The 16,158-nt window shown below is 38.3% G+C and overlaps 1 protein-coding gene across 1 annotated transcript in view; it reads left to right on the forward strand.

Moving 5' to 3' along the window:
• LOC131679453 (uncharacterized) overlaps positions 1-15,388 on the forward strand; it is a 30,482-nt gene extending 15,094 nt beyond the window's left edge. Inside the window, exon 2 of the mRNA XM_058960183.1 lies at positions 14,528-15,388. Coding sequence (XP_058816166.1) covers positions 14,528-15,388 — 861 coding nt within the window. The remainder of the gene's footprint in view (positions 1-14,527) is intronic.
• Positions 15,389-16,158: the final 770 nt, after the last annotated feature.

Below are 16,158 nucleotides of genomic sequence, written 5' to 3' on the forward strand. Positions count from 1 at the left end.
AGCCATCAGCTCGAATTTTCAGGTGGCGCTAGATGGCACTATATGCATCAGATAATCATTGCAAGTGAAAATAAAAAAAAAAAATCTCGAACTTTGTCGAAGATTTTTAACGAAGTGATGTTTGATTCAGGTTTGCATGGGGCATGATGGAATATGGACATGTTCAGAAGAATTACTGCAAAATACCTGTTCTGTAACTTCATAGAAGTTTGTATCTCTCTCCGTTGAAAAGTTAGCGTTCGCGCCCTTTATGCGGTAACATATGGAACTACAACTTTCTAGCCAAAACGTGGCTTGTACTATATACTATAATTCTTCCAAGCATATTATTGAGAAGAACCCAAAAAAAATTTCACAAAAAGGTATAGTTCGTGTGAATCGAGTACTGGTACAAAACTATGCGTTGTTAGGCCCCATACAAACTGACTTGCTGTCTTCGACAAAGTTGTAGACAATTTAATTATTTTTGATATTTTTACTTCACTTTACAATTTAATTATCTTTTCTATTTTTACTTGTATGGTCGAAAAATCGCATACAATTCTGCCACGTTGGTCCGATAGATACTAGCTTTAAAACTTATTATCTGACAGAAAAACTTGGCAGACAATTATTTCTTTCAGCGAAATGATCAAATAAATTAACAAATTTACGAATTTGGAATTTCGCTATCGGCGATTTTAATTTACTATATTCAAGAATTCTGTAATTATGTAGGTATTTTTATTAAAAACATTTTTGCTGATCTGTGAAATTTCTACTACGTTGTTGTGTATGCCGGGGCAAATGTCTACGAGGAATACTTCCATAATTTAAATATTGGTTTCTTTTATATAACAATGTGCGTACAGTTTTAAAAGATGTGCTATATTGCGTTGATATCGATGGCTAAACTGCTGTACTGTGAAAAGGGACATGGTGTTCCATTAGGTCGAAGGTCATTCCGCCGAATGGATATTTGGCCGAATGGACAGTAGGTCGAATGCACACTATGACGTGTGGGCATTAGGCCGAAAGCGGTATGTTTAATAGTGAGGGGGAAAATAAGCCTAAACTTATCTTGTCGAGTTTTCGAGGATTTTAGGTTATTATTTGCTTTGCTTACTTCTTAGTTATTTGCTTATATCCTTTTTTATCATGAGCTGCCCTTTCGAGTAATACATAATGTGAAACATGCTATATATCCAGATGTATTAGATAGTTCTCAGCTTTGTGTTTTCTGTTTTCGGTCACCGTTGGTAAATGCTATCGTTTTTAGATTGATGTTTTTCGGTGATTCATTACTATTGTTTACGTTCCAGCTTACTTATTTTTAATTTCAGCCATCTTCAGCAATTTAACCCCATTCGCCAAATTTAAAGTTTAAATTTGTTGCCCCCAGCGATGGCAAGAGGCGCATTGGGTTAAATTTCTGAAGATGGCTGAAATTAAAAATGAGTAAGCTGAAACGTAGAAGTAGAAAGTAGAAAGAAGTAGAAAGAGTTTTTAATGAATCACCGAAAATCATCAATCTAAAAACGATAGCAATTATCAGCTTTATTATTCCGGGAGGTAACGAAGTTTTCAAAAACGACAACTTATTGATTATACAGGGGATTTGGTTCATGGTTAAGAATCTCTCAAGGGATGATTGACTGTCATATTTGGAGAAAAAAATCGTTCTACACATACCATCAAATCTCAACCGTTACTAAGCTATTGAACTTTTTGTGTTAAAAACTTAGTTGTCTTAAAATACCTCTAACTCAAAAAGCACACTTTGTATTTCAAATCTTTTAGATCCAATGGATAGGTGAGAAAATTTCCCATTGAATTACGTCCTTACATGTATCAGCTAATGAGGTTATGTAACCTTTTTACAGTATTTTTATTTAAATTTTAACAATTTTGATCGATTTTTCGTTCATTTCACGAAAATCTTAATAGTTAACATCACCATTTTAATAATTAAGATTGTTAGACTTGAAGAGCTGCATAATTTGTTTTCTTTGACAAAATACACTTATCTTTTCTTGTTTTCATGTGTTTGGGTTATTGAACTTGGATATTTTTATCTCATTTTGACTAATAGTAGCCCTTATTGAAAAAGTATGGCGCTTATTGTACTTTTTCTTATTTTTATTCGAAAGCCAGAAACATTTTGCAGAGAAAAATGTATTAATACCTTTCAGTTAACTGAATTTAGTATTCTTTTAGAAGTAAATTAGTTTAAAGTTAGTGTTATTATTAGCATTTTCGTTATTTTCTTAAAATTGTAAATAATAAACATCATCATTATTATCATGGAATTAATGCATCTCCGCAAGATCTACAATTCTTTCTTTGACTCGATTCATTTATTTCTTTTGGTTTCGAAGCAAAATCATTTTTATCACCTCGTTTCATATGCAAAAATAACGTCGAACCTACTACATTTGTGGTGTGGTCATGCTGCGTTAGCTATTAAATTACAGTGGAATGAAGAGCGATAGGGACAAGTTATAGAGAACGTTAAGGGACACCTAATGAACAATATTACAGATAAAGTTAGTTGAATAATAATTAGAATAATAATAATTAGAATAATTACAAAACTCTCCAAAAACCGATAGTTTTAAGTTATTTCACTAGTAAAAATTTAGTACCCTTAACTAAAAGATATTGATACATACGTCAAAAGGAAATGTTCTCAGCTTTCCAATGAAGACTTGGAAATAACGATATAAATCATATTTTCTTAGATTAGAGTCTTTTAAGCACTTGCAAATCGATTACAGGAAAAATTTAGTGATGAAATTACAAAGAAACAAGAAGAGATAGGAATAGGTTGTTGAAAAACAAATTACGAATAGTCCCAAAACCCAGCTTTTGGATATTAGATATTGCTATAATCGTAATTCATTATTTTGAGAAAATATACAAAAACCTCATAAAAATACCAACTTTTAACTACTTTGCAACTAAAAGGTAATTAAAACTAATTAAATGAAAGATATGAGAACACTAATTAATAGGAAATTTTCATACCTTTCCAATGGAACTAAAAGATTTAAAACACGAAGTATATTTTTCTAGTTAAAGGTATTTTACAATAAATAAGTTTTTTATACAAAAAGTTCAATAACTGTGTAACGGTTGAGATTTGAAAGTATTTTTCTCCAAATATGACAGCCAATCACCTCTCGAGAGGTTCTTAATCATGAACCAAACACCCTATATGTAGGGTAAGGTGGGGCAAATCCGACCTAGTAAATGGTTTTGGCTGTAAAATGCACATTTTACATCGGATCAAGTCGTTTTATATACCAAATTAAAGTTTAGACTCCTGGGCAACTTTCTGTATATAGCATTTTATTTAGATCTTCGGAATATCTTGAGATACAAGCGTTTTACAAAAATGTTCATTTTTGCTGTTTTCATAAATGGTGGAGTAAATCCGACCCCCTATGTTTTTGGTTGATTTAGTGCGGATATTACTCAAATTTTATGGTTTTTCAATGATGGATAAATGAATGTTGTGTTATTGAATTGTAACATGAAGAAAATGGAGTTCAATATTAATCTTGGAATGCTAAAATCACGAGCAGTAGCACGTAATGATATTCCCATTTTCATCGGAGCAATTGCTTGACGAATACTATAATCATCACGTTTTTGTGTCTTTCGTTTGTTATTATGAACCATTTTGCATAAAAATAATAAATAATAACAATAAAAATATATTTCAATTTGATAAATAAAAATTTTCTAGGCAAAAAAGCGGTCGGATTTACCCCAATATTTTGAGGTCGGATTTGCCCCACCGCGTCATTTTTCATTACGATGCAATTAAAAAATATATGAAAAAGGTTGAACTAAATTCATCTATGCACTTTGTAGGACTTAAAGAAAGATTTTAAATCCACTTACATTTATTATGTAATCACTTTAAGAATCAGAAATATCCTGTAGTCAATGATGCACAAAAGTCAAATAAAAAATTGTAAAAACACACTTTTTGTCGTATGAGCATCTTAATGTGGACTAATAAAATGCTGTCATACCACCATTATGATTATTTTCGATGCTCTACACGACAACATTGATATTAGTTCGCGTAGTGCTTCTAATTTTCGGTAACAGAGGGGGGGTCGGGTTTACCCAACGGTCGGATTTGCCCCACCTTACCCTATGTATATGATCTGCCGAAATAGTACATACAGATTCTGCCCCTGCTGAAAACCCCTTAAGGGACCATTCATAAATTGCGTAACGCGTTTAGGGGGGGAGGGGGTACGAGAAGTTGTGACATGTTGTTACATATGGGGGAAGGGGAGTAGGCTAGATCGTTACGTAACATGTTTCTACTGAAAAAAAAAATTTCGAGGAATTTGTTACTTAATAGGGGAGGGGGGATAGAGAAATTTGTGACAATTTGTTACATGGGGGGAGGGGGGAGTCAATTTTGAGCAATTTTCGCGTTACGTAATTTATGAATGGTCCCTTATTACAGACGGACGCCACCCTTATCGTCACTCGTCTTTCTACCGCTCAGCCATCAGGACATTACTTGCAGGAACATTTTAGTAGCTACAATCAGAATTTAAGAAGACTACGTATGAAAATTGACGAGTTGTTCGTCGCTGTTTCAGAAATCGAGTAAGATGCAATTGTTGTGACCGAAACGTGGTTGAATGATCAAATCAATTCACTCCAGTTGTCCGGCTCAAGGTACACGGTTTACCGTGACGATCCTGACAGTACAGGTAAAAACGTGGTGGCGGTGTGCTTATCGCAGTGTCCAACGGGCTCTCGTTCAAACATAGTACAAATTGATAATATCGATCTCGAACAACTATGGGTTATCTATCGCGGTCGCGATACTAATATTTGTGTGGGTGTAGTGTAGATTCCCCCCGATTCCTCATATGATATAGATTTTATTCTTTGAAAGAGTATCCCCTCAGACTATGCCTTCCCAGATCCTTCTGAATCTATCTTTTCGAGAGCGAATATTGCCTTACTGGACGGATTGTCTGCATTGAACATGCTGCAAATGTATACAATATATAACAGACGAAATCGAACCCTGGAACTCCTGTTCAAAAATGAAGAAGCTTCTTAACTGCGCCATTTGAGAAGCCCTTGACCATTAGTTGCTTGTGAGGCACATCCTCTTCGTCTAGTAATGCAGTTTTATCCCCAGTTGGTTGTTTATGAGAAAATGCTGAATGTCAAAGAGTTCAATTTTCCGTAGACTGATTTCGCCATGCTCCAAAGTTCACTGCAGACTTTGTTGAATTCCGCGATCGATGTAGATGTTGTCGCAGAAAAACTGTCACATGTATTTTATTGTATTGTATTGTGAGAATGCAAGAGACTATACCTATTCCTTCGCTAATCATGTAGACACATCTCATCTACCACAGAGAGCTCTAAGAAGCAGCCACCGACACTTACAGATAAATAACAAACAGCCGCCCAACCAACCAACGGGGAAGAGACCACGACTACGAAAGGCGCATCCAATATCCACAATAAAGCAGCCAATCCAGATGAAGACGGATTTACAACAGCGATCCGTAAGAACAAAAATCAAACAAAAATATCTGTTCGTGAACTGCAAGAAAGCAGTATCGATGACGACGTGGACGTAAACGATAACAAGGGAGAAGGCAGATCGAATGAGCTGCGGTGGACAATGCACAGTGGTCCGAATTCACAAATTAGGAAGACAAAAATGTTTGTGGGTAAACCTTATGTTTTAGAGCTATGATGTCGTCAGGACAAATAATCAGTATTGATTAGGCCATCTCCAGATGTTTATGGTATTAGGGTGGCTCTTATTGTTAGGGTGCTTCAAAAATTATTTACTGATTGTGAGGAAATAGAATATTGCAGTCTTCAGAAACATTGTACAGGAACTTACACCAAGCAACTTTGCCGAAGACGTCATAGTTGTATCTCCAAAGGTTTTTATTTTATAGCTATTTTAATTGAGCAACTTAGGGTGTTCCTAACAAAAACAGTTTTTTTGCTCTAATTTTTTTATTTTTCATAAACGGTGTCTTCAGGCAACTTATAAAGCTTATTGAGACATTTTTTTTATAATAGAAGAATTCAGATATCACCTTTAGAACCAAAGCTATGAGTAATATTCAATAAAAAATAGGTCCTTTTAAAATATTTATATCTAAAATTGGGGCAAATAAAATAATTTCTTCTTCTTGCATTTCAAAGAGAATATTTTCAGGCATGTGTTGAAAAAAGTTGCGAAGGTGATATTTCTGAAAAAAATTTAAATGGGGTTTGAAAATTGTGCTTTTACTACCGAAAATTTCTCATATAGAGTCAAAAGTTCTCGAATGGGCCACCCAAATTGTCACATTTTCGATGGAAGATCCAATTTTTTGGTAGTATGTGGCATTGCAAAATCAAATCAAGATGGACACCTAAAAAATTTTAATTTTGCCATAATATCATAGGTTAACAGACATAACACTTTGAGGAAATTCGTTCAAAAAATATCGATCCACGAATTTTACTAGAACACTAGCTCCACCTTTCGTACACGGTCCCAACCATTAATTTACAAAAGGGTTATACCTCAAGCTCAGACACAATTTTTCACTAGTGGTCTATCCCCCGTATAATTGCGCATATCGTCGCTGTTGTCCTATCTTACAAGACAAGAGCCATTTATTCGAGCAAAATGATTTTTAATGTTTGAGATTGAATATCTTGAAACTTATAAATGGTAAAAACAATTCAAAGAAGACAATTGATGCATCTATCTACTCTGTATTAACATCTCAAATATTACGAAGACCGGTTGACTATGTTGCGAGTTTTTACTATAAATGTAAACAAAAGTCGCACTCACACGTGTCATAGGTGTGTATTGATGACAAAATTTGTATGGCGTGTCATAATCGTGCATGGAAAATTTTCCATAGAAAAAAATCATTAATTTATTAACTTTTATTCATATCTTTGACTAAATTTGGTCTTTAAACAATCGGTGAGGTACATTTTGAAGGAAATGGGCCAGGGAATCTAGAAAAAAATACTTATTTTAAGTTACAGTGCTACAATTCTTAAACTGCATTTTTCTCAGAAATTGTGAATTTTTGTTTCGAAAATGATTGTGCTATTGTGTTTCTCAGATAGTTTTACACATAAAAATATCTTATACATCAAGATAACTGGAGCCAATGAACAGAAACAGTCATTTGAAGCAAAAAATTAAAAAAATTTCAGCACGTTTCTCACTATATCTCAATAACCAAGCAGAATGTTAACATTCTGAAAACTCGACTTTGTAGATATTTTTTTAGACAAGTGATGTGGCATATCTAACTAAGTTTACGTCAAAATGGCGTTTGTTATAAGATAACACAACATATCAGTGGCGCCATAATCTCAAATGCGGTCACAGTCCCAACTAAAAATGACCAGTAAAGCGAGCGAAGAATTGTTTTCGAGTTCTATGTGTGTTAGTCTGAGATAATATTGATATTTGAAGTTTTTAGCCCGCTTATTTTTAAAATTTTACTACGGGCTACCTAATTAAATTTTAACGAACTAATCAGCAATAAAATTGTCACAGATTGTTCGTGATTTTTTCCAATCCGAAAAAATTAAATTTTGCAGATTTTTTAAACAATTGTCTATAAAAAAAATGGAATAAATCTTTTTCGTTCGAAAAAAATGTCACATATACTACTTTTTGTACCTAACAACATGCCGTCCATAAAAAAGATGGCCCGCCCTTTACATTATTCTAAATTAAATGTGGGAACGAGCATAGCGTATGTGGAAATCGATTCCTTGTACGCAGCTTAAAAAAATTACTAAAAAACATTTTTTTCGCAGAACCCATCTGGATTTGGTTTTACAATGCCACATACTACCAAAAAAACTGATCTTCCATCGAAATTGCGATATCACCTAATTTGGGTGGCTCATTCGAGAAATTTTGACTCTATATGGGGCATTTTTCAGTAGTAAAATCACAATTTTCAAACTCCATTCAAATTTTTTTCAAAAATATCACCTTTGCAATTTTTTTTTTCAAAACATGCCTGAAAGTATTCTCTTTGAAATGCGAGAAGAAGAAATTATTTTTGTTTGCCCCAAGTTTAGATATAAATATTTTAAAAGGACCTATTTTTTTCAATATTACTCATAACTTTGGTTCTAAAGGTGATATCCGAATTCTTCTGTTATGAAAAAAATGTCTCGATAAGCTTTACAAGTTGTCTGAAGACACCGTTTATGAAAAATAAAAAATAAAAAAGTTAGAGCGAAAAAACTGTTTTTGTTAGGAACACCCTAAGTTGCTCAATTAAAATAGCTATAAAATAAACTATGACGTCTTCGGCAAAGTTGCTTGGTGTAAGTTCCTGTACAATGTTTCTGAAGACTGCAATATTCTATTTCCTCACAATCAGTAAATAATTTTTGAAGCACCCTAACAATAAGAGCCACCCTAATACCATAAATAACTGGAGATGGCCTAATCAATACTGATTATTTGTCCTGAAGACATCATAGCTCTAAAACATAAGGTTTAGCCACAAACATTTTTGTCTTCCTAAATTGTGAATTCGGACCACTGTGCAATGTAACTAATGCTTTACCGTCAATGTAGAGGACCTCAAGACGCAGTAGCAAACTGCGTCAACAAGGTCCAAAAGACAGGCCTATCCGGCGTTTTTTTTACTTATTGTAATAACATAAAAGATCCCCGGTTCAGTTGTGCTAACCCCATAAACCTACTAAAAGCAATATTACTCCATCTTACAGTGTGATGAGACAACTTTTCTCACTCTCTTCAGATTTGATTGAGAATATTTAGAACGTGATGCTTCGCGATATTTTTGTAAACACATACTACAAGGGGGCTCATGATATGAGAAATTTCAAAGGTCATATCAATGGTACAACGAAAATTATGGACTACAAAATGGACGGACAAACGAATTATCACTAATGCTTTGTGATTAAAATATCTAAGTTCTTCAATCAATGCATTTTGTAAGAAAAAAACTGGAATTTTCGTAAAGGGGTTATGTAAAATGGGTGCTGGGTCATTAGGCCGCGAGCCGTTAGGCCGAATGTTTTTCGGCTGAAAGCCGTTTGGGCGAAAGCAATTCGGCCGAAATGGTCATTAGGCCAAATGGGTTATTAAGTTGAATAGTTCATTAGGTCGAATGGGTCATTAGACCGAATGGGTCATTAGTCCGAATGGGTCATTAGTCCGAATGGGTCATTAGGCCGAATGGGTCATTATACCGAATGGGTCATTAGGCCGAATGGGTCATTAGGCCGAATGGGTCATTATACCGAATGGGTCATTAGGCCGAATGGGTCATTAGTCCGAATGGGTCATTAGGCCGAATGGGTCATTATACCGAATGGGTCATTAGGCCGAATGGGTCATAAGGCCGAATGGGCCATTAGGCCGAATGGGTCATTAGGCCGAATGGGTCATTAGGCCGAATGGGTCATTAGGCCGAATGGGTCATTAGGCCGAATGGGTCATTAGGCCGAATGGGTCATTAGGCCGAATGGGTCATTAGGCCGAATGGGTCATTAGGCCGAATGGGTCATTAGGCCGAATGGGTCATTAGGCCGAATGGGTCATTAGGCCGAATGGGTCATTAGGCCGAATGGGTCATTAGGCCGAATGGGTCATTAGGCCGAATGGGTCATTAGGCCGAATGGGTCATTAGGCCGAATGGGTCATTAGGCCGAATGGGTCATTAGGCCGAATGGGTCATTAGGCCGAATGGGTCATTAGGCCGAATGGGTCATTAGGCCGAATGGGTCATTAGGCCGAATGGGTCATTAGGCCGAATGGGTCATTAGGCCGAATGGGTCATTAGGCCGAATGGGTCATTAGGCCGAATGGGTCATTATACCGAATGGGTCATTAGGCCGAATGGGTCATAAGGCCGAATGGGTCATAAGGCCGAATGGGCCATTAGGCCGAATGGGTCATTAGGCCGAATGGGTCATTAGGCCGAATGGGTCATTAGGCCGAATGGGTCATTAGGCCGAATGGGTCATTAGGCCGAATGGGTCATTAGGCCGAATGGGTCATTAGGCCGAATGGGTCATTAGGCCGAATGGGTCATTAGGCCGAATGGGTCATTAGGCCGAATGGGTCATTAGGCCGAATGGGTCATTAGGCCGAATGGGTCATTAGGCCGAATGGGTCATTAGGCCGAATGGGTCATTAGGCCGAATGGGTCATTAGGCCGAATGGGTCATTAGGCCGAATGGGTCATTAGGCCGAATGGGTCATTAGGCCGAATGGGTCATTAGGCCGAATGGGTCATTAGGCCGAATGGGTCATTAGGCCGAATGGGTCATTAGGCCAAATGGGTCATTAGGCCGAATGGGTCACTAGGCCGAATGGGTCATTAGGCCGAATGGGTCATTAGGCCGAATGGGTCATTAGGCCGAATGGTTCATTAGGCCGAATGGTTCATTAGGCCGAATGGGTCATTAGGCCGAATGGTTCATTAGGCCGAATGGTTCATTAGGCCGAATGGTTCATTAGGCCGAATGGTTCATTAGGCCGAATGGTTCATTAGGCCGAATGGTTCATTAGGCCGAATGGTTCATTAGGCCGAATGGGTCATTAGGCCGAATGGGTCATTAGGCCGAATGGGTCATTAGGCCGAATGAGTCATTAGGCCGAATGGGTCATTAGGCCGAATGGGTCATTAGGCCGAATGGGTCATTAGGCCGAATGGGTCATTAGGCCGAATGGGTCATTAGGCCGAATGGGTCATTAGGCCGAATGGGTCATTAGGCCGAATGGGTCATTAGGCCGAATGGGTCATTAGGCCGAATGGGTCATTAGGCCGAATGGGTCATTAGGCCGAATGGGTCATTAGGCCGAATGGGTCATTAGGCCGAATGGGTCATTAGGCCGAATGGGTCATTAGGCCGAATGGGTCATTAGGCCGAATGGGTCATTAGGCCGAATGGGTCATTAGGCCGAATGGGTCATTAGGCCGAATGGGTCATTAGGCCGAATGGGTCATTAGGCCGAATGGGTCATTAGGCCGAATGGGTCATTAGGCCGAATGGGTCATTAGGCCGAATGGGTCATTAGGCCGAATGGGTCATTAGGCCGAATGGGTCATCAGGCCGAATGGGTCATTAGGCCGAATTGGTCACTAGGCCGAATGGGTCATTAGGTCGAATGGGTTATTGGGCCGAATGAGTCATTAGGCCGAATGAGTCATTAGGCCGAATGGGTCATTAGGCCGAATGGGTCATTAGGCCGAATGAGTCATTAGGCCGAATGAGTCATTAGGCCGAATGGGTCATTAGGCCGAATGGGTCATTATGCCGAATGGGTCATTAGGCCGAATGGGTCATTAGGCCGAATGGGTCATTAGGCCGAATGGGTCATTAGGCCGAATGGGTCATTAGGCCGAATGGGTCATTAGGTCGAATGGGTCATTAGGCCGAATGTGTCATTAGGCCGAATGGATCATTAGACCGAATGGATTATTAGGCCGAATGCGTCATTAGGCCGAATGGGTCATTAGGCCGAATGGATCATTAAGCCGAATGGGTCATTAGGGCCGAATGGGTCATCAGGCCGAATGGATCATCAGGCCGAATGGGTCATTAGGCCGAATTGGGCATTAAGCCGAATGGGTTATTGGGCCGAATGGGTCATTAAGTCTTCTTTTAGTGATAAATATACCAAAAAATAGTTTTTTTGTTATAAATCAAGATTTTTAAATTGACATTTATTTTGTAGCATCGTGTAACCACCTGAGAATAAGTTTTCATCCTTCAATGTCCAACTATTGTTAGTCCTTAATTATTTTTAGATCAATACCAGCCAGACCAGAACGAGTATCGAAACAGGAAAGGGTAAGAATGTTAGTCCGTCACTAGTTATTATCAGAGGGTTGGTTTGGTTCTATCTTCCTAGGATGGGACAAAGGTATTTAGACCTGCCCTGGCTAATGAGCCAAGGTTAAAGAGATTTTATTCGCTCTCTGAAATAAAAAAAAAGGAAAGGTACAGGAAACTGGAACAAGAGCCTTCGGGAGCCGTCGTTGATGGACAATGTGTGCTACTACGGTTCAAAGTCAACATTGACAAGAAGTAGAGTTCAAGCTCTCAGCAAGATTTATATCACATATAGGTTCATGAGTAAACCATCCCAAAGCATCACAACAGAGAAGAAAACAAAAACGGCTTTAATCTACCCAAAAGCTATACCTGTAAAGTGCAAATCTGACGCTCCAATTTCTCGAAAAAACTTGTCCCATCTTAAAAATGAATCCATCTGAGCGATTGGACGTAAAATAAAATTCGGTATTATCGGAGCAACCTGGTCTATGTGTAGCATATGTTAATAACACTTACCGGTCTTTCGGTGGTATGTTATCCTGACACCTCCAGAACTTACGGTTGGTAGGGATATCCTCCTCATGCCAACTTGGACTAATCATATCCTAGTTCCTCTACTGTTTTCAAAATATAAATTGCACTGGATCGGTGGACCCTTCTTCAACAGTCATAGATGGATATTAGACCGGCAACAATTTCGACTTTTTTTCGGAACACTGCTAATTCAAACGGTAATTGGATGCACAAATCATATGCAAAATATGAGCTATATCCGATAGCTCTAGTTCACCGACAAGAAAAGGTTTCAAGTTTCTATAGGAATATATATATATATATATATATATATATATATATATATATATATATATATATATATATATATATATATATATATATATATATATATATATATATATATATATATATATATATATATATATATATATATATATATATATATATATATATATATATATATATATATATATATATATATATATATATATATATATATATATATATATATATATATATATATATATATATATATATATATATATATATATATATATATATATATATATATATATATATATATATATATATATATATATATATATATATATATATATTTATATATATATATACATATACTTGGAAATAAAAACTTAAAATCCAATAGAAACTTCCACAGTAACTTTGCCTACCTCAAAACTTATGGTCGCATAGCTTATTTTATAACGAATAGCTGAAGCTGTTGAACAATGCGTATTGATTGCAGGTTCCCATACAAAGTTATTGAACTTTGAAGACCAACCGATTTTTTTTGGAAGTTCCTATTCTAAGCATGTTCGAGAAAGAGAAGCAACACATAATTTTATATGACAATACCTTTTTACTGCAAAATCGGATCAATTGGCAGTCTTTGGCAATGTTCATCCTTACACCTAAAGCTATATATTGGAATGCACAAGATGATACTGGCATTTTTTACTGAATTTATTGTTTCTATAGCAAATTTTTCAAATAATTTTCACATACAAACTTGAAAACTCTTGTGAGTGAACTAGAGTTTTCGGAAAAAGCTCAAATTAGACAAATGGTATGAGAAACCAATTACCGTTTGCTTTTACAGTGTTCCGAAAAAAAATCAAAATTGTTGCCGGTCTAATGGATATCCTGATTTTCATCACCATGCTTTTACCGCCTCGAAGAATTGAATTATAAGCTCGTAGACTCTTCTTTGCCCTTCCAGTAGCCGATGACCAGTCGGTTGAAACGCGCTTCGTAATCAGCATCGTGATTAACATCCATTCCACAACCAGAATGTGATCGTCGAACGTAAGTTATTCCCACCGGACCAAGTGCTGTAAAAAATTTGTTTACCGCGAAAGTATTTGTTTTGTCACTGTTGCAAAATCACGATCCTGCTATTCAATTCGCTTGACTTAACTAGCGAAAAAACGCGATAAAAAGAATCTAAAACTAGTATTTTTCTCAAAATTTTTAAAACGAAAAGCCAGGGGAAAATTTTTTTCGCGTCCGTGCGGTTTGCTATGATCAGACTTCCCAAATGAACATCGAACACCATGTTCGCTCTAGTTCTGTGCTCATCTTAAACCCACACTTCGTGTGCAAACTCGAACGCGCTAATGCATACCAAAACAGGTACACATGTTCGTCTGCACAACCGAACCCCATGTACGTACGCGGTGTTCGTATACACAGGTTCTTGAATCTAGTTTTCTCTTTCTATCACTCATCATCACTAGTGTTGACTCATTCTGTTTTGTGTGTGCCGTTCTTGTGTACGCACACGGTGTACGTACACGGTGTTTAAACCTAAGTTTGCACATCGTTCGCTCGGGTTCGGTGTTCGAGGCGAACCTGTACACAAAGGCAAAGAAAGTTTGATGTTGAACGCGTGCACGAAATTTTGTACACAGGTGCAAACTTATCGCTGTTCATGGGAAGAATGGCTATGATTAATCCTTCCTGCCTCAAATAAGGCTGAAGAGTTTCAACGGGGACATCGATGATCTATTAGCCTCCCTCATTCATTGGAAGGCCGATCTTCCGGAGGTGGAGAAGTTCCACTATTTAAAAGGATGTCTGCAAGGGGAGCCTAAAAACTTGATCGACCCTTTGAAGATAACCAAGGCGAACTACCAAGTAGCATGGGAAATGCTGCAAACGCTACAATAACAACAAGCAGCTGAAAAAGCGACAAGTTCAGTCGTTGTTAGCGTTACCTACGCTCTCCAAGGAATCCGTCGGTGAATTACATGCACTCTTGGAAGGTTTCGAGCGTATTGTGCAAACACTTGACCAGGTGATCCAGCCAGCTGACTACAAGGACCTTTTGCTGGTAAACATCCTTACAGCACGTCTCGATCCGGTCACTCGAAGAGGATGGGAAAAGTTTTCGGCGGCTAATGAGCAGGATATCTTAGCAGACCTTACGGACTTTCTTCATCGACGCGTTCGTGTTTTGGAGTCACTTCCATCAAAGCCCATGGACACTAGGGGTGTCCAGCAGCCTAATCAACTTCCAAAACAGAAGCCGCCGCAATTACGTATCAGTTCCAATACAGCTCAAGCGTCTGTGGGACGCTGTGCGGCCTACTCATCCAATCATCCCCTCTTCCAGTGTAGTACGTTCCAACGATTATCGGTGTCTGATAGAGACGCCATATTGAAGACTCACTCTCTTTGTCGGAACTGTTTCCGGGCAGGCCATCAAGCCAAGGATTGCCAATCGAAGTACTCGTGCCGGAACTGCGAGGGACGCCATCATACCTTGGTCTGCTTCAAATCAGGAAGAGAAAGGGATACGAATGGGTCAACGGACAATTCGTCATCCAGTAAGGAACCGTCTACTTCAACTTCCTCCCAAGTGGCTAACATGGCAGCCACCAACATTTCAACATGTAATGCTGCGCACGGATCTTCCTCCCAGGTCCTACTGGCTACTGCGGTCGTCATGGTGGAAGACGATGAAGGCAACCAGTATCCAGCACGTGCTCTTTTAGACTAGGGGTCTGAGAGCAACTTTATCACGGAACGATTGTGTCAGCGTTTGAAGGTGACTCGAGATAAGGTGGACATCTCGGTTCTTGGCATTGGTCAAGCGGCAACAAGGGTCAAACACAGGATTCGAGCTTTGGTACGTTCGCGGATTTCCAAGTTCTCGCGAGATTTGGGATTTTTGGTACTCCCCAAGGTTACGGTTAACCTTCCCACATCAACAATCAAAATTGATGCATGGTCAATTCCAAATGGGATCGAACTTGCCGATCCCGCATTTTTAGAATCCAAAGGGGTGGATATGGTTCTCGGAATCGAGAACTTCTTCGATTTCTTCAAGACTGGAAGGCGGATCTCGCTGGGAGAACAGCAACCAACACTAAATCACTCAGTATTCGGTTGGGTTGTTTGCGGTGGTGTGTTTAGTACGCTGGATTCACTTCACATTAACTGCAACGTAGCTTCAACTGAAGGTTTAGACGCATGGATGATGGAACGCTTTTGGGCCAGCGAGGATATCGGATCTAGCAAGGCTTATTCCCTGGAGGAAAATCGTTGTGAGGAGCTGTTTCAGCAAACCGTTCGGCGCAAAGAAGATGGTCGGTACACAGTCACACTTCCCAAAAATGAAGACGTCCTTCTCCGGCTAGGCGAGTCAAGGGACATCGCCTTCTGACGCCTTCAGGGAACGGAACGCAGGTTGGCAAGGGATGCCAAGTTGCGTGATCAGTATAACGCATTCATGGATGAATATCTTCGGTTGGGCCACATGCGGAAGGT

This window comes from Topomyia yanbarensis, chromosome 2 (assembly GCF_030247195.1).
Source record: "Topomyia yanbarensis strain Yona2022 chromosome 2, ASM3024719v1, whole genome shotgun sequence".
Lineage (NCBI taxonomy): Eukaryota > Metazoa > Arthropoda > Insecta > Diptera > Culicidae > Topomyia > Topomyia yanbarensis.